The sequence below is a fragment of the Pseudophryne corroboree genome, chromosome 3 (assembly GCF_028390025.1).
Source record: "Pseudophryne corroboree isolate aPseCor3 chromosome 3, aPseCor3.hap2, whole genome shotgun sequence".
Lineage (NCBI taxonomy): Eukaryota > Metazoa > Chordata > Amphibia > Anura > Myobatrachidae > Pseudophryne > Pseudophryne corroboree.
The window spans coordinates 469214209-469234719 of record NC_086446.1 but is presented as its reverse complement, the minus strand read 5'-3'; the positions used below and the strand labels follow the sequence as shown (position 1 = coordinate 469234719).

Below are 20511 nucleotides of genomic sequence, written 5' to 3'. Positions count from 1 at the left end.
ATTTTGTTTTTCTTTTATTAACACATACTAACACTTTACCTTCTTGCATTGTGCTGCCCTTGGGTAGCTGACCTTTGTCGGTTTGTGGTGTTCTGCACCCCATGCCCAGACCTAGAGTTAGGGACCACCAGCATCAGAGGAGCCTTGTCGGGGCCTGGTGGCTTATCATACATTTGCAAACTGTATGTAACTAAGACCTCTGGATTTCTATTATATGTATATATATATATATATATATATATATATACATAGTCTTTCATGTCTTGGTACAGGTACAGCTCGGTGTGCTGGTGGACACCGGGGGTTTATCCCCAATGTTTTCCCACTTGTGACAAATGCCAGGAGGGCCGATGGCCTGGCGGGCCAGTCTGGTCACATGAAGGTTTGGACAAACAGCTCCTCCTTCTTGGCACTATTCTCGGCCGTCATGCTGAGACAGGATGGTGCAGTAAGCACACACCCCCATAACTCATGGTGCACCCTGTTATGTATACACCCCGTTATGCACAGACACTACAAATGCCAGGGAACTTTGCCCCTAGTCCGTCCTTGACTCTAGATGTCATTTTCTGAATTTTTCATTCTCTGTAACTGAACAAATGCAAAGTACATAATGTGCAATGATTTCCTCTGTATTCTGATATGCCATATCCAGTGCCTGTTTTTATCCAGTGAAGCTAAACTCTGAAATGCCACTACAGAAGGGTTTTACAAATCTGGGGGAGTGGTGTTTGATGCATGGTGGTGGCGCTATCTTCCTTGGGATGTTATCGCCCCCCCCCCCCCCCCCCTTTGAATCAGACCTTAGTTATTTACATACAGTAAGTGTCAGTACATTTTGGTCTCCAGAAAAATGTTTGCAGTTTGTATAACTCTGTCAGTAATAGACACACAGTAAAGTGACAGTTATTTCAATGGAAATTTATATTCTCAATATTTTAATTAACAACTTCCCTCCGCTGAATAAAGAAACCTGGAGTTCTGCTAATATGTCCCAGGCAGGTACTTCACTGACATTGCCAGATTTCTGCATAGTGGATGCTGTTAGTAGTCTCTGTCCTATATCTGTGTCTGTCTATCTGTGCATACCATATATATGTGTATATCTGTGTGTGCCTCATGTGTGTCTCGTGCGCATGAGATATGGGAAAGATGGGGGACAAAGGGACATCATTTTAGCTGCTTTTAATAGTATTTTGTTAAATACAAATACATAGTAAATACTGTAACTTTGGATATGTTTATTTGTATTTTAGCAGGCTGTTTATGTGACAGGTGGTGTACCCCAGCCCCATGCAAGTTGAATGCTCAATGGCCTACCATGTGCAAGTTATCTGCCCTTACGTCCCAGTTGGCCATCTTTAAAAAAAAAAAAGTGTTTTACATTAGCAGGGGACATGCATGAATTACCTGGAGGAATTGATACACATCATAGGGACACAAACCTGACCCTTCCCAGCAAAGCCCCTGATAGATCATTAACTTGATGGTTATGTATAAGCATACTATTTCTCTGCTTCCTGAAACCTGAAGGAGCCAAAATAGATCAAAGAAGTACTTTATAAGTGCAAGAACCAATATTTTACCATACAAAGTTGATAGTAAACTGATTTCATAATTGAGTATATGAGTCTTCATGTTTTTTTAATTCTATACAATTAAAAACACTCTGGAAATTATGAATAAAAAAAATATTCAACTATAAAATAGTCAGGAGTCAGCCAAGCACTTTTAAGGAAAACTATGTGCTTGGATTCCATCAAATAATGGTAATGATTCCAGCATTCTCTAGACAATTAGGTATTTTGTTTTGGAAGTGATACTGTGATTTTCTTACCCACATTCAGTATGAGGCAATACCTCCTGTCTTTGAGTTTCTATCGAGAATATAGGAAATATTACTTCACTTTTTTCCTTCTAAATCTAGGTATTTGGAAAAATCCATTATTTTATTTAATTTATATTATTTTGTTGGATGGAAAGCAGTTTGGAGCAGAAGCCCAGGAATGATTGCATCTTTAGAGTTTAAACTTCAAAAGAGGCCACGACAGGATCAGAAAATGTTATTTCTGTTTTAAACTGACAGTTTTCTTCAATATAACAACACCTCAGTTCTAGTAGATTAAATTTCACAGGCGAATGGATTCAGAACAGACGAAAGCACCTCACAGCTGCCTGCTGTCTTCACAGAAGCACGGAAACCTACTGCAGACACAAGAGCTCAAAGACTCACAGACGCTGGAAGGTAACCAGGAGTTGGAGTCCCAGGTGAAAAGTTTGTCAAGTCTCCCAGACGAAGAAGACACAAATGCAGATGGCACAGTACAAACCAATATCTTAAATTTAAATCAGCTCGCTCAGCCACCAAAGTCACTCAGCTTAAACACTCCACAGGTAAGCATGCCCTGTGACCTCTCTAACACAGCTGTCATTTCTCTTATACTGTATATTACAAGACAAACTAAGGGCAATCTTTTTTATATTGTCGTTTTTTGTTTGTTTTTTACAACTTAATGCAATTATTATGTTTTTTTTTGTTTGTATATTATCCTTATACAAAAAATAGATAATACATAATATACTGTATGTATGTAGTTTAAGATTGTATAACCAATATATTTTGCATATACTGTATCTATGTTTTATTTTGCTTGTATTACTCATAATACTTTAATTTGGCTATAACGTATTGAACTTTGATTTCAGAGTTATACATATTAGGAAAAACATATACATATGCAGGTGCCTAGTGACCAATGTCACATATTTGTGAATAAGCTCCAAGAACATATGCAAAGGAGTATAAAATACTGTGTAAGCAAATATATGTTATAACAGACCTTTATTATCTGCTTTCCAATTTATTCTCTGCATACACAGAAGAGCTCACGTTATTAAACATCATGACAGCTCATATTTAACTTAACATTAGATTGCAAAACTTGAGTAAGTCGAGAAAATGTATGAACTGGCAGAAAATGTGTCGCTCCCAGGGTATCACTCCATGGGCTATGGTACAGACTGCATCGGAAAGAGGCCTGCCCCTTGCACCCCTCCCCTTCCTGTGCCGGGCCACAATCAATGTTTGTAAACTGATGGTTTAAAACTATTGGCCATTGATAGCACAGCCATTGATGACCATCACTAAGCCCATATGGTGCGTCATTTACTTTTTGTAATGTAGAACAGTTACATGTGAGTAGCCTGAAAGAGGTGGAGACTCAGAGAGTGACAGCCTGACAGACACTGGCGGTGGGAGATGGGTGTGGGATAATACAAGAGATACAGTAGTGGGACTCCCTGCACCAGATTCCACTGGCACACAGTAGCAGCATGCCCAAGGTGAGAGAAGCTGCAGAGGGATCCTTGGAGGCTGAGTGAGGAGCCAGCACAACTTCTGCAGCTGTCTTTCACAATGGCCACTGAGCTCATGTAGCCTGATAGCATATCCCAGCTTCCAGGAGAACTGTAGATACTGACTGCCTCCAGTATACTCACCCTGTGTGTCCCTACTACTTTTACTACTACCTCCACCTAACCCCTACTACTACTATCAGCAACCCTGCTTGTCACGTGTGTTATTATTCTCCATACCCAGTCTCTACTACTACTACTACTTCCACTACCTCCAGTAGCACATGTAGGTGGGGGAGCGGGTTGAGTATCCAGAAAACTTCCTGACGGATGAGAGATCACCCCCCTCATGGCAAATTGACGATTATCACAATACCATTATAATGCATCATTTGGCCACACAACTTCCCATTAGACCGCGAATCGTAGAATCGTAGAATTTTGCCGCTAGGTGGAGGGGCCTAATGACATGGTGACAGTCTACTCCTGTACCCATCTGCCATTTCACAGCTGCTGTAGGTACTGTAAGTGTGAGTGTGTGTGCATATGTTTGTATGTGAGTGTGTATGTGTGTGTGTGTGTGTGTGTGTGTGTGTATGTAATATATGTGTGTGTGCAAGCATGCGTATGCATATGAGTGTGTGTGTGTGTGTGTGTGTGTGTGTGTGTGTGTGTGATATACATGTGTGTGCATGTGTATATGTTTGTATGTGTGTGTATATAATGTATGTGTCACATATATCTGTGTGGGTGTATCTATATCATTCTATATATATCTATATCTCTCTCTCTCTATATATATATATATATATATAGTGTCAAAGTCAAAAATATTACATAGAGAGAACATACAAACTGCACACATTTAAGTCGCTATACTTGCAAATATGCGCAGCGAGCACAGCAATATATAGTAACACACGCATTTGCTCGGACATGGCACGGAGATGGATTCGGCGCTTGTTTCATACAGTACATGGTTATAATAATGTCGGGCACCAGACATCATGGAGATTTAGAATTGGCTGATGAATTGATGTCATGAATGTGTATTATTTGAACAGAACCAGATGCGCCCGTCATGTTTGGTATTGAAGCAAGCAGAATGATGTGTGGGTTAGTTTGATGCTTGTTGTGAAGTTGTGGGACATTGCAGCGGATAGATATGATTATATGCATAAAAGCTAAGATCACTTAGTTAGAACAATGAATGATCAAGCCAACCATTTACTAAGTTTTCAGGGCTGAACCTGATCAGCATATACAAAGAGAATAGTGACTCAATCATAAAGGAGAGAGAGAGACCCCTCCCCCAGGAACAGACACACAGGAGAATAGTTCCTGTCGGGGGGGGGGTCGGGGTCAGTTGTGGGGGCCTCTGAGGACAGATATACTGTAACTCACTCACACAGCTACCTTACACACAGCAAGCATGGCTGGATCATCACCAGGCTCCTTACGAAAGGCTAAGTATCATAATCTCAATATCTCATGGCTGATTGGCATAGATTAGTTAGTTTGGAGATACAAATGGCTTAAGGTTAACGAGGTTTGGGCAGTTGTGTGATTGTTGGGTGTTTCTGTTGATACTCTGTGAAGTCTGTGATGAATTGGAACAGTAGACAATCTGTAGCATAGTATTTGTGGTATTTGTTTGCCTATGGTGATTTAAAATAGATTGTGCTGGTTTGTTATAATATATCTTGTTAATCATGAATAAGACCATGCAGTACTTTTGAATATGTGCTTGTAGCAATGGCAGGCTGATACTTGTGGGTACCTGGTGGTCTGGTCTTGTGATAGCTCATATGCTCTGGTTATTGAGATACTGTGTTTGCTTGAAATTGTGAAAGGTGATTTAGATGGTTTGGAATTGTAAAATCAGAACATATGCATTGTTTTGAGGCATGGACATTTTGGAATAAAATGGAGTCTTGTGTCTTCTGCTATGTGATTGTGGTGTAGCAGAGAGTGCCATGTGTTTGGACCTGCAAATCTAAAATGGCTGCTGCCGGGTGTTTTCCCCTCCCCCTTTCAACCATGTGTTGCAGTCTTTGGAATCATGGGAGTTTTCTCAAAATGGAGTCTAGCTTCCATCCCATGCGGTATTCAGCATTGACTAACTGCGCAGCGATTGTCTCTCACATGTGTAGTTTTATCTGCAACCATATTGTCTTATTGTTATTGTTAGCCATTCTCTCTCTCTCTCTCTCTTCTCCCCTTTTCTCTCTCTTTTCCTCTTAAAGTATTATTGTACCATTATTGTATTTTATGTGTAGTAATCTGGTTAGTTAGTCTATGTTATATTGGTAGTGTATAATTGTATTGTATTATTCTTTTGCAAGCATACTATCCATAATATATATATAAGGCGTTAGACCCTAAGCCCAGGTATCTGTGTATTTCTTATAGTGTTAAGTATTCTCAGAGCGTCGGTGACGCTCGAACAGCATTTGAGTTAATAAGGTTATACTGTGTTGCATTTACACTCTATCACTACACTAAGGTTTTACTGCATAATATACTGTTTATGGTTTAGATATAAAGGTTTAACATTGTGAGCGTCAGCGCCGCTGGTGATCTCCTCGTGGTCCCGAGCGTCCGCTACGCTATAGCGAATCATTACGATAGACGGCAGCCAATAGTGTGCCTGCCTGTGATCTCTTGGCCGTGAGCGAACGTGACGCTTGAGCGTCTCGACTACGGCTAAGCGATTGCTACGCAACGAGCGTACCCTTACGGTACTCCATACGTGAATAGCGTACAGTGTTCTTAGACCTCATAAAGGGTTTTATATAAGATAAATATTTAGCTTTATCAATTGGCGGCTCGCCCGTCCTTCACATATCTGCACTAGGTAATTTCAGCAGACATTATCCAGCAGCAAAGGGCGGGAGGTCATATTCCTCGTAGTGCTGTTTGGATAAGCGTCTGCTTCGCTTAGTAAAGGGTGCTGAAGGAATCCGGGACCGGAGGTAAGAACAAAACGATAGTGTCTTTTTAAAACTGTTTATTTCTGTCTTGCGTACACACGCACGCATATCTGCATTTCTTTTCATTCGTGTATTTTCATATATCACTCTCCTGTTTGCCATTGTATAATTGATAAACGTACTAAGAGAGATTTGCCGCTATTTCATAGTTAAAGAGTAAAGGTAATACAGTTAAGGTATAGAAATACACACAGCTCTACCTAAAGGTAAAAGGAGAGATTGGTGTGGTGTGCGGTAGATGATCGAGGATCATCTACATTGATAAAACGTGTTAGTTGTGTTACGGTGGACAAAGACTGGTGTACACGTGTCTCTAACAAAGGGAGAGACTCGCGTACGCAAAGGCCGACGCACGCAGCGTAAATTACGCAACGGAGCATCTGGGTACGCCCACGTAACTCAAGTCACACGATAGTGTTGATTGTTAAGTAACGCAACAAGCGATAAATAGCGCAACAGGCGATAAGTAGCGCAAATCTATTTTAAATTCGAAATTTAAATTAACAGATCCTTCTCCTAATTTGTAACACATCTGGTCTAAAGAGAAATTTCTGCGCAGAAATAGAAATAGAAACAAAAGTGTATATGTGGTGAGTGAGTGTTTGTTTTTACAATTTTGAGGATCGAACCAAAAGAAATCATCGAGTTCTCGTGAAGGTACATACGTGTAAGTGACATGCACGGTGGCTAGGGAGGCATCCTTGGTTAAACATAAAATTTGAGCATTAGAGTATAGCAGACCAGGAGGTCATACTGTAGCAGACCAGGAGGTCATAACAGACCAGGAGGTCTAGGTACAGCAGACAAGGAAGTCCGCTATAGAGTTCACAGGCACACCACCAAAAAAAGGGTTGGTGCAACACCCATATAGGCCATACAAGCTCTTGCTGAAGGAATTCGCAGCCGCAATTTTCGATTCCGCTGGTCGCTCCGCACATAAGATTAGTTGCTTATGTGCTGAACGATTGTACCGCACGTAATTGTGTGCATTAGTAAACCTGACCGGTACTATTTGTGTACGAAGGTCATAAACGCTATTTGTACATTCTAACGTGATTTGTGTAATTTTTTATTTTTTCAAAAAGGGAAGTTCGCTGGTCACTCAGGAACTATCTGACAACCACACCTTTACTGGAAAGGGTTAATGCTCTGCGGATCACACTCACATGTTCCAGTAAACAAAGGTTAATAGGGGCCCTGGGTCGAGTACGCCAGCACTATATCAGTGTGAACAGGTCGTATTGGTCGGCGTGGGCGAGTGAGTGAGGTGCTCGGTAAACTTCACCGTCAACCTATCGTGAATATCTTGGTTTTTTGTAAGGGTCCGTAACACCTGCAAATTATGGGGGCCAGTTGTTCAGGAAGGGGGCGATCAACCTCGGTTCGGGTTGATTCTATAAACCGACCAGTCGGGTCGGCAAGGTACGTAATGTGTGAAAAATACGGAAGGCACACAGAAATTTTATGTGATGAATGGGAAAGAATGACAATGCATGACGGGGAGAAATTCCCAAGAATAGGTAGCTTCAGCCCAGAAGTGTTAATGAATTTAAGGAGAAGGATAGGTCTTATTAAACCAGCAAAGAGACGAATCAAACATTATGATTATTTGCAGTTATGGCAACAGGAAAGTGAATTGCAAAGAGATTTAATTGACTTATCTGACTCTTATCTTGAGAGGAGAGACATGGCAATGGAGAGGATTATGGTTGCGGAGAAAAGCACAAGGTTGAACAATAAAAACGCTCTTAGCAACTGTAGTATAGATGATAAGAATAAGTGTAATAAATGTAACAATGATAATTGTAATACTGTTAAATGTGCAACTATTAACCTATGCAAGTTGCACCCCATGTCAAACTTCCCTCAGGAATACAAAAAAGAAAGTGAGCCCAGAACAATGTCGGCACCTCTTCCAGAAGCCATCCTACAAGACATCCAGGTGGACGTGACCAAATCGGTAAAGGCAATAATCAAACCCCCTAACGGAGGGTCAGGTGAGGTCGTGTCCACAGGTACGTACAATGTTTTATATCACGCACAAACAGATGTACCCCATATTGTAAGATCAACACAAAATGATGTAGTTGAGTTTGATCCGGTCAGGGTGATCGCAGTCCCCAATGGGAAGACTGACGATCAGGGAATCATTCCCGTCAAGGACAGTGCAATGCGCTGTCTCTGGTCCCGGACCGAATTGAGATCAATTATGTCTGAATTTCCTGATCCTAGGAAAAATCTAGTAGCATGTCAAAGGTTTGTTAAAGAACTAGGAAACTCAACAGAACTCACCAACAAAGAGTGGCGAGCAGTGCTGAGGACATGTTTGCCCTCCAGTGTTGACCCTGAAAAATTCATTGCTGATTGTAAATTAGACACGGAGGCACCTTGTACGGAGGAACACAATCAGGAATGTATTAAGCAGATCAACCGACAGTTAGAAATATATTTCCCCGCCATTGTCGAGTGGAACAAAATCTTCTCCATAAGACAAAACGAAGGGGAAAGTATTTCCAATTATTTCAATCGAGCACTGCAAGTAATGGCTAGGAACACTGGGATCACAGACATCAAAACAAGTGCACCGCACAGAGAAGTAGCAGTATCTGTGCTAATGGATGGTTTAAAGGAAATGTTGAGAGCAAAGATACAGATCACCAATCCATACTGGAGAGATAAATCAGTAACTGCATTAAGGGACTCTGCTGTTGGGCATGAGCAAACCAGCATCAAGCGAAGGGAAACAAAGAAGCCTCAGATCCCTGTGGTTAAGCCAAAGGTGACAAGGTGTTATAACTGCCAAAAGGAAGGTCATTTTGCAAGAGATTGCAGATCAGGAAGTAGACAAAATTCACATAAACCCCCTAGACAAAGATATGAGCAGGGTTATGACACACAAAATTATAAACAGGGATCATATAGAAAAAAAAATTGAGCCTCACCCATAATGTGCAATCAGGAAAGGTGATCATTAGGACTGATGGTAAGCCTGAGGTTATAGTTAATACATTGGGAGGTCATTCCCTGAAGACACAGGAATGACCGGGTGAAACGTTGTAAATGTATCTGTGAAATGTTTCTTTTTTCTCTCTCCCCATCTCTGACGATTATTGGTAGGATTCAAACATTGCATATATACTTGGTCTTTGCAGAAGTCTACCAAACCCCAGCATGACCTATCCGCACCAATGTATTCTGGCCAGATACAGACAATGGAATATGGAAGTGCTGGGGGGAGGGACTGCGCAAGGAAACCATTGGACATGTAGATATGACAGCCTGATGATCTGACAATGTTTTAGAAAATGTTTATGTTTGAAAAATGTTTCTTTTTTTTTTTTTCTGTTGTTTATTGATGTGTTATGTTATATATACATATATGAATTGTTCTCTCTCTCTTTTGTTTTTTTTCCTCTCCCTCTTCTCACTCATGTTTTATGTTTTAAAGACGGTATGTCACACATCAGTTAGACAAATGGTAATGCCAGATTTTTGCTCCTTACAGAAAGATCGCTGGTTGGGAAGGAATATTGTATCACCAGAATGTTCGTTTGGAAGACTGAGAGACAACACCTTTGAGATGACAGCAGAACAAGAAGAACAACAAGACTAGAGAACTAATTATCGTAACAAGTTTCTCTCCCCCTCAAACTGTTTTCCTGTACCCCCATTACAAATTTCTCCTTTTCTCCTCCTGTAAGATGGACTCGCCTCAAGAGACTGTGATATGGATTTTCCTGTTGACCATGACGTTGACCCGAGCAGTCTGTTTCGGTGAGAGTACCAGTGAGGTCGAGAAAGAAGTTTTGACACCAGAAAGGTTCCAATGACTAAGACGGAGGTGTAAATTTCCAATAGCAACACAATCACCAAGCAAAGGCGAGTACCGGAAACGATCTAGCAGCCATGTTATTTGTAAACATTGTGAAGGATTGTTAGCTGAAGAAAACTGTATCTGTAGGCTCTGTGACAATGTAGTTGAGGATGGGTGCATTAAGAAATGCCAATCCAGTTTTAATATCCACATGGACCGGCATCCATTGAGTGACTATCACTCCTTAGTGGGTAATGTGTTAAATAAGACAGATTGTTGGGTATGCTCTCAAGTACCTCAAGGTCATAGCAAATCAGGGCTAGTACCATTTCCTTTAACGGTAGGGGAGGTACTTGAGCTAAAGGGTGGGAGACCGGTGGACAGGAGGTTTAATATCTCCAGCCAACCTAGTTTGAAGCTCCACCAATATCATGTGGATAAGTCCCTAATATGTTTTAACATTTCCAATCCCCGAAAGCCGGGAAATTGGGAAGTGTCATGGAGTAACCAAACCATGACCTTTTCATATAGAGCAGATAGAATGCCAACAGATACAGAGCTTATACGCCACATAGCCGGTAAGGAAAAATCTTTCCGATATAGGTATACCCTAGGAAATAGGATCACGAGAGTTGGAGAGGTATCTCTAGGATACAGTGCACAGATCGTACAAACTGATAGGTGTACTAAACAGATGGGAGAATTAGGGTTAGGAGAGTTCACATGGAAGATGTGTAATATGGTAATGTCCTACTCCGTCCCATATGTTCTCCCCGATGATGCATATTTCATATGCGGGAGGAAGGCGTATAAAGTGGCTTGCCCCAAACTCTGAAGGATTGTGTTATATTGGAAAAGTACTACCTGAGGTAATGAGTCTAAGGAGTGAGGAAATTGTAATTCCAATAGATTTGATTTATGACCCAACTGTAGAAACAATGATGTGATGAAAATGCGATTATACGGTCAGTTTCTTTCACCTGTTTTTCCGTTTTCTCCAAGGTAAAAAGACCCACTTGGACGAGGAATTTGATGAGCCTGTATACAGACAACTGATGGATTAAAGAAGAAGTTTTGACAACCTTATACACAGATATTTGATGAACTATGCCATAGATCCCCAGTTTCCCTAGAAATTTTAAAATTATGCTAGCCCAACACTTTTGTAAATCTATGGACATTGGCAAAGCTTTCTGCTCACACCTTATGGGCAAAAGCACAAAGAAGACTGCATTCAACAGACACCGAACAAGACTTCAACCGACAAATGTACATTAACCTGACATAGAATACCACTGCATTTACCATAAGTGTTCTTTATCTTCATCTCTACAACCTTCAGGTAATTACACACATAGTATAGGGAATACAGGCACAGATATCAGCAATCACATATTCCCCCATTCATGTATCATCAACTAAAATGTGCTCCCCATTTTGTTACAACCAAAATCCGAAAAGAGCTCGGTAAAGTTTGACAGCCCATCCACAGACCCGTACCACGGGATAAGAAGGAATTCAAATGTATACTTCGCAATACCTCGAAGCTTGATTTAAAACATGTACGGTACGATGATACATGACCCCCAAACATGGATTCATACACACATGCTTCTGCTATCTCACTAGGTCATACCCTCTTCACACCTTCTCTTCTCTCCTCCCTTACCCAATCATAGAAATGTATTTACATATGACATATATTTTTCTCTTTTTGAAATGTTTTAGGAAGTGGCAGTTATTGGTGACTGCCAAAGGGTGGACTGTCAAAGTCAAAAATATTACATAGAGAGAACATACAAACTGCACACATTTAAGTCGCTATACTTGCAAATATGCGCAGCGAGCACAGCAATATATAGTAACACACGCATTTGCTCGGACATGGCACGGAGATGGATTCGGCGCTTGTTTCATACAGTACATGGTTATAATAATGTCGGGCACCAGACATCATGGAGATTTAGAATTGGCTGATGAATTGATGTCATGAATGTGTATTATTTGAACAGAACCAGATGCGCCCGTCATGTTTGGTATTGAAGCAAGCAGAATGATGTGTGGGTTAGTTTGATGCTTGTTGTGAAGTTGTGGGACATTGCAGCGGATAGATATGATTATATGCATAAAAGCTAAGATCACTTAGTTAGAACAATGAATGATCAAGCCAATCATTTACTAAGTTTTCAGGGCTGAACCTGATCAGCATATACAAAGAGAATAGTGACTCAATCATAAAGGAGAGAGAGAGACCCCTCCCCCAGGAACAGACACACAGGAGAATAGTTCCTGTCGGGGGGGGGTCGGGGTCAGTTGTGGGGGCCTCTGAGGACAGATATACTGTAACTCACTCACACAGCTACCTTACACACAGCAAGCATGGCTGGATCATCACCAGGCTCCTTACGAAAGGCTAAGTATCATAATCTCAATATCTCATGGCTGATTGGCATAGATTAGTTAGTTTGGAGATACAAATGGCTTAAGGTTAACGAGGTTTGGGCAGTTGTGTGATTGTTGGGTGTTTCTGTTGATACTCTGTGAAGTCTGTGATGAATTGGAACAGTAGACAATCTGTAGCATAGTATTTGTGGTATTTGTTTGCCTATGGTGATTTAAAATAGATTGTGCTGGTTTGTTATAATATATCTTGTTAATCATGAATAAGACCATGCAGTACTTTTGAATATGTGCTTGTAGCAATGGCAGGCTGATACTTGTGGGTACCTGGTGGTCTGGTCTTGTGATAGCTCATATGCTCTGGTTATTGAGATACTGTGTTTGCTTGAAATTGTGAAAGGTGATTTAGATGGTTTGGAATTGTAAAATCAGAACATATGCATTGTTTTGAGGCTTGGACATTTTGGAATAAAATGGAGTCTTGTGTCTTCTGCTATGTGATTGTGGTGTAGCAGAGAGTGCCATGTGTTTGGACCTGCAAATCTAAAATGGCTGCTGCCGGGTGTTTTCCCCTCCCCCTTTCAACCATGTGTTGCAGTCTTTGGAATCATGGGAGTTTTCTCAAAATGGAGTCTAGCTTCCATCCCATGCGGTATTCAGCATTGACTAACTGCGCAGCGATTGTCTCTCACATGTGTAGTTTTATCTGCAACCATATTGTCTTATTGTTATTGTTAGCCATTCTCTCTCTCTCTCTCTTCTCCCCTTTTCTCTCTCTTTTCCTCTTAAAGTATTATTGTACCATTATTGTATTTTATGTGTACTAATCTGGTTAGTTAGTCTATGTTATATTGGTAGTGTATAATTGTATTGTATTATTCTTTTGCAAGCATACCATCCATAATATATATATAAGGCGTTAGACCCTAAGCCCAGGTATCTGTGTATTTCTTATAGTGTTAAGTATTCTCAGAGCGTCGGTGACGCTCGAACAGCATTTGAGTTAATAAGGTTATACTGTGTTGCATTTACACTCTATCACTACACTAAGGTTTTACTGCATAATATACTGTTTATGGTTTAGATATAAAGGTTTAACATTGTGAGCGTCAGCGCCGCTGGTGATCTCCTCGTGGTCCCGAGCGTCCGCTACGCTATAGCGAATCATTACGATAGACGGCAGCCAATAGTGTGCCTGCCTGTGATCTCTTGGCCGTGAGCGAACGTGACGCTTGAGCGTCTCGACTACGGCTAAGCGATTGCTACGCAACGAGCGTACCCTTACGGTACTCCATACGTGAATAGCGTACAGTGTTCTTAGACCTCATAAAGGGTTTTATATAAGATAAATATTTAGCTTTATCAATAGAGAGAGAGAGAGACAGACAGAGAGACCGCGCTGACCTCAGCAGTCCTTTGTATCCCTTTTACTATTTTTTACAGATCTGTGCTGTGTAAGTTACAGAATACTGTACATCAAAGAAAGGTTTACACTTTTGCATTATATTGCAACATTATATTGCAACATGGAAAAAAATATTTTAAAAAATGCAGGTGCACACTCTAAACACTAAGAACACTGGTAATCAGAACAACTACAATAAACTCTAGAGTTTGTTATAATTGCTCTGATTACCAATGTTCTCAGTGTTTAGAATGTGCCCATGCGTTTTCTCTTTTTTCTGTGTGGCACTATAAGTCTAAGCATGGTAGCACCTCATTATGTTTAGAATTAGGGTGTGACTGTACAGTGACCCCCCCCCCCCCCTCCAGGGTCAGATTGGCCCACAGGGCACAATGTAAACCCCAGTGGGCCCCACCCCCCCTCTAGGGATCAGGTTCCAGATTTTGCACTTGCATTATACATTATGCATATTTTACATTATACTGCACAAGACTATTTTCTACAGTGCTATTTTGGTACATTATCATGCATGCAATAACAGTATTTACCATACATATTTATCAAGGGGCACAGACCATACCCTAATGGTTAGCCAAGCCTCTAAGCAGGGATGGACTGGGGCCGCTTTATGACCCTGGCATGTGAAAGGGGGTGTGGATACTGCTCACGTAAGTGTGCCACGAGTCAGGGTGGTATGGATTCGCAGTATGCCCACATCTTTCCTTGAAACAACCACTTAGGCGGGGGGAGAGCAAAACAGAGAGCTGGAAGCTGTGCTGTGTGCAACCCTCCGTGCAAACCAGTTCGGCCCACTAGACCATCAGCACCTTCTGGCATATGCCTCTAAGCATGGGCCTCTACCACTGCATTTCCCCGGTGGGCCCCAGTCCGACACTGCCCCCCATATAGTCTATATTGTGTGCATGTGTACACTTGAAGGTGGAGATTCCTTCAGCTTGGATTAGCACCCCTCCCACCTGCCCAAGGGTGTTTATAATTAGCATGGGTTTCTAACACTTGCATATTGGAAAATGTACTATGAATGGTTAGTCCTAAATACATTTATATAATTTGTCAGCTTTGGGGATGAGTTTATTATAATTTTTCTGATTACCAATGTTCTTAGTGTTTAGAATGTGCACCTGCATGTTCTCTTTTTTTCTGTATAGCACTACAAGTTTCAGCATGGCAGCACCTCTTATTAAGTTTAGCATTAGTAAGTGCAGTCCAGCCCCTCCCATATATATACATGTGTGTACACTTGAAGGCGGAAACTCCTTCAGCTTGGACTAGCACCCCTCCCATCTACCCAAGGGTGTTTAAAATTAGTGTAGGTTCCTTGTATTTGCAAACTACATATTGGAATAAGCACTATGAATGTTAAGTCCAGGATAAATTTATATAATATATCAGTATTAGGAAGGGGTTTGGGGAGTGGGGCTCCCTGGGTTTCTGTGGCCGAGCTGCTTAGGGCATCATAATTGTAACACTTAATCAAACACTTTTTAGCACCTAAACAGTTTTTCTATGTCTAATGTAATACTTTTTAACACCCTAAATACTACTTCTCACCTACAGCATGTAACCATTGCAGCTGCTTCTTATTAATGTAACACCTTTTAACATTTAAACTGCTACTTCACCATAATGTGATGTCTTGAGGTGGTTGGCTTGTGCTCAGTGGCGGGCTGGGCAGAGGGACAGGGTGCCTGTTAGATTTCAGTGTCCTGGGGCTGGCTATATGACCATATGCGGCATGGAGACACGCAGAGGATGCTCTCCGGCCTCTTAGTTTGTTACAAGGATTACCAGCACCACCAATCACCCTGATCGACAGCGCTAATTATTCTTGTAACAAACTGAGCAGACAGGGAGCATCCTCGGGATTAGGTGATAACCGGAACCGGGCGGGCTCCATGCAGCATCCCCTACTTCAGCCGAGCTGTGCATGTGTGCATCTACGTCTGTGGAAGGAGGGCTGGTGGGGTGCCAGTTGTGGCTGTCACAGGGAGACATTCCTCTTTCTTCTACTACTCTGTGCAGTCCCTCCACAGCACACTTTTGTAGCGAGGGAAGTAGCACAGGTCACAACTACAACAGGGCCCCAAGGAGGTCAAGGCAGGGACTACAGTAAATTGAATGCTAATTTTTGGTTCACAAGTCCATCAGAGGGTGTGAGTGACAGAGAAACAAAGAATGCCATGCATTCTGGATACACAGAGCAGTCCATGGAGGATGGGGAAGGGGCCACAAGGGAAAATACTGTCTTAGGAAGTAATGCAGCTATAAATAAATAACTCAATATCTGCCTCAATTAGTCCCACGCACACCATGGTGCTGCTGATCCACTAGCTCAGATGTTCCACGTGGGAACATCTGGTTATCTTCCATGTACATATATACAGTATGAACATTTGCACAGTGTCACTTATGGAGAATATCTGATAGTTTTTCATTTGGGGCAAAGTTTCCATAACTTTGGGTGGCATGCTGGCATGACATGGGGAAGAAAGGGCACACAATGAGGCTTGGGCTAATGACATTTTGTGCGCTATTTCACTTACTTGTGCTACCTCCTGTGCTGAAAGTTGCCAGCCAGACCCTAGTTGTGTTGGCCGGGGCTTCCGTGCTCTGGACTTAAACCTTAAGAATGTTAGGGACTCATTTTGATGAGGTCACCTGACCGTGGTAGGTGGGCCAATATTTTTTGGCCAAAAAGTATTTGAAGAACCTTAATTTTACTCTATGTTAAATTGCAGAGTTTATTATAATTGTTCTGATTACCAGTGTTCTTAGTGTTTAGAGCGTGCCCCTGCATTTTCTCTTTTTTTTCTGTGTGGCACTAGAAGTCTCAGCATGGTAGCTCCTTTCATTATGTTTAGAACTACGGTGTGCAGACACACCCACACACTCTTTTGCATTACATGCAATATTATGGTTTGGATACATTGGAAAGAGAAAACAAATTAAAATAAAGAGTAAAGCTACAGGCCTAAATGTACTTTATATTATATTATGAAGACTAAGATATGATAAAAATGTGTAAAAGAGGAAGAAGTGCTTTTGAATTTTTCAATCCAAGTTGATAATTTGGGAGGAAGGATAGAATTGAATAAAATATGGAAGTGCTCAGTGAGCAACTCATTTATTGTCAGTGAATAAAACAGTGCTGAATTTAAATGTAAGTTAATGTATGTAAATAGACAATGCCATCTTGCCTTTTTAAATATTAACATGTTATGTTGATTTGTTGTCTGATAACAAAAAAACTCCAAGAAATACATTTTGGCAGAACCTGTATAACGTGTGTCAGAAGTTAAAGCGATATGTGGAAATTTTCTTGAACTGATATTTCAGACTTCAGTATCTCTTTAAGAATACTTTATATGTTATCATCAGTAACTTGGCACTTGGAGGTTACCAGCCACTGACGAGCTTTGCATTTAAATGTTTAATTAAAAAGTATTTTATGTTTCTGTGGAAAGGGTACTCTCCTCTCACGTTCATGTAAAATGACTGTTCTCCTGTAATTTATATCGCTCAGCTCCATTCTTTTGTCACCACCAGACACCCATCTGCGGGAGGAAATTAAATGAACACCTGCACAGTTACCAATTAATTAACTGTGAACTTTTCTGTTTGCCATATTAATTCGGCTTCAACCTGCAATCAATCATGTTATAATCAGAATATAATTTCTTACAGAAAATAAACTTTTAAGTCACATTAATAGTAATGGGACCATTTTGGCCAAAAACCTGCAGCATTACAAAAAAAAAAAAGAATAATTGGTATGACTTGCAAATGATTTCTATTATGTTAGGATTCTCCTCTCTGGCAGTCTGGTTTTACCACAACCACAGTCCAGATCTGTGGACAGCCCACCAAGATTATTGGTGCCATGGAGAGCTCCAGCTATTGGCTGCAATATAGTTATGTCTACTGATCAACCAATTTAGCACTGAACCATACCTCCCAACATGACCCTCTCCAGGAGGGACAGAATGCTCTGCTCCTGGAATTGGCTCTTAATTTATGATTGCCATCACCTGTGGTGAAACACCTTTCTTATTCATTAACCTGTTCAAAACAGGTGCCGGCAATCTTCAATTAAGAGAAAAGTCCAGAAACAGAGCATTTTGTCCCTCCTGGAGAGGGTCATGTTGGGAGGTATGCTGAACTGGAGACAAAGTTCTGAAGATAGCCAAATATAAAATGCAGGGCTGGGAGGCTTGTGCAGACTCAGTGACCGATTTAATAAATCTTTAGGTCCACAGATTAACCGTTTAGTACTCTCAGGGACATGGTAGTAAGTACCAACATTGATTGTTAGTCCAGGCCTAGTGTAGAATGACCCTTACTGTACATTCCAGAAAGTGGCTGACATTTTACCATCATTTTAACATTTTGACTTACTGTATATTATATTTTTACATTATAGTTTATACTTTTGGGGTTGAATATAAGATGGTAGAAGTGCTGGCTAGCATAAAACCAATAACCATTTTAATTTCTGGTAGAATACATGCATTTATTAAAAACAGATAGGATATGGTAGAAGCTGTATCATGGGTGGTAGTGTCTGTCAGGAAGATAAAATAAAATGTAGCCAAATTTGCAATCTCCTCTACTGTAGGCTCCAAATTAGGTAGAAACTGCTTCCTTCCCCTTAGAGAGCAGTCAATTCTTTTGCTGCAGCAAAGGATATGCCATTTCCATATGGATTTCCAAGCCCAACCCACCTCAGTGAACACTGGGTGGGCAGAGGTGTAAAAAATGAGTCATATGAGTCATATGTTTGGCCAGCCCACCTGATGGCACTATTCCACAGGTCCTAGATGGTAGACACGATGGCCAGTAGGAAAGTATGAGATATACACGGTAAGACACAAAAACAAATTAATATATATCATTATAAAGAAAAATAAAAAGTTGAATTTCCACAGGCAGGCACACATAATGCACACAGACACAAACAGTAGGAATGGCATGAAACACACAGGGTCCTGGCTGCTTTATCTATTACTATATAAGCATTATATTTTTTAGATTTTGTCTCCAAAGTTCACACATAGAAATGTCTAAACTTATCTTTTTTTTTGTGTGACGCAAGTTAGAACACGAGCTGGAAAATCTGACAAAGAATCTCGGAAAAGATGAGAATGTTATTGATAATTTATTACAAGGTGATACAAAGCCTCAAGAGGTAGGTACATACTGTGCTTGCAGAGAGGAATATCCTGTTACATTTATCAAATTGTCTTATTTTATTATTTGCTCCTTTTGAAAAAAGTTTCTATAAGAACATTGTTGTAGCATTTTGACAAGAGCAAGAACAACCTGTTACAGTACGCTTAATCTTTACATTATGCAGAGACACAGAAGCGCTCTATCGGAGCTGCAAAGCAAGGAGCATATTTTTACTTTTCTTCTAAAAAAAATTGCTGCATGCTATCATCTTATACTAAATCATTCTTATGAAATGTAAAAGGGGGCTAGCCCAATTGGCTCTTATGGTGCCCATACACTTGTGAGATAATCGGTGCTAACCTTCGATTTCGACCGCATCTGTGAGAGAAATTGAAAGATTGTATGCACATTTTAGGTACCTTTCGACGCGATGCGCGGGCACACTGGTCAAATCTTGCGTCTCAAGATATTATGTGCTGCAGTTAATATTTACTGAATCGCAGTGCGATCGCATGTGTTTTTAAAAACACATGCAATATATCGCACTGCAATGCGCGATGGGCACCTGCCGGGAGTGACTGGAGGCCGCTCCCACTCGGCGGTGACGTGCCCATCACGTGGTTACCATGCGATCTATCGCATGGTAATCACTTTGGCAGTTCAGGTGCGATTTCATCTCACCTGAACTGCCAGTGCGATGCCCTGCGATGTCGCGTCGCGGGGCATCGCACAAGTGTATGGGCACCATTACACAAACAATATCTTATCGGAACTTGTAGGTACTGTAGTAGATCTTCCCAATAATACTTATGTCCTCTTTGTTTATGTACAATAAATTAGGAAATAAAGTCAGAAATAGCATAATACAGTTAACTGAATGAGGTTAGGGTGACACTAAATAAGTCTTTGAGCTTAATGGAGCTTAACTGCTGAGGAGTATTAATCTTAAAGTTAAAAGATTTGAGTGATGTCTTAAATTTCACCAGAGTGGCACCCTTATGGTATTATGCTTAGTTCCAAGATGCTTGACATTGCCATGAGGGGTGTCCCTTACTGAAATGGCATCTCATCTGTGTCCGTGGGTCGTCTCACATTTATGAGGATGGCATATACATAAATACAAGAAAATGGGCAATAGTGTAACATTTATTGAAAATGAAGTAATAAAATGATTACCCAATGGATGTCCATACATATATCAGCAGTATTCATAAAAGGACCAGGATACAAAATAAGATGGACACATAATGGATAAAAACATCAACCTGCCTAAAGTAATTGAATTCAGCTACCTGTTCTCTGTGTTTTAAGAGCATGTAATGAACTCCCCCTTCCCTCCACTACAAAGGACCAGT

General features: G+C 40.9%; 1 protein-coding gene across 1 annotated transcript in view; it reads left to right on the top strand.

Annotated features, from left to right (window-relative positions):
• Nucleotides 1–3154: 3154 nt before the first annotated feature.
• LOC135056040 (myosin-16-like) overlaps nt 3155–20511 on the top strand; it is a 580471-nt gene continuing 563114 nt past the window's right edge. The window contains exons 1-2 of the mRNA XM_063960763.1: nt 3155–3342; nt 19080–19172. Of these exons, the coding sequence (XP_063816833.1) occupies nt 3334–3342; nt 19080–19172 (102 nt within the window). The 5' untranslated portion in view covers nt 3155–3333. The remainder of the gene's footprint in view (nt 3343–19079; nt 19173–20511) is intronic.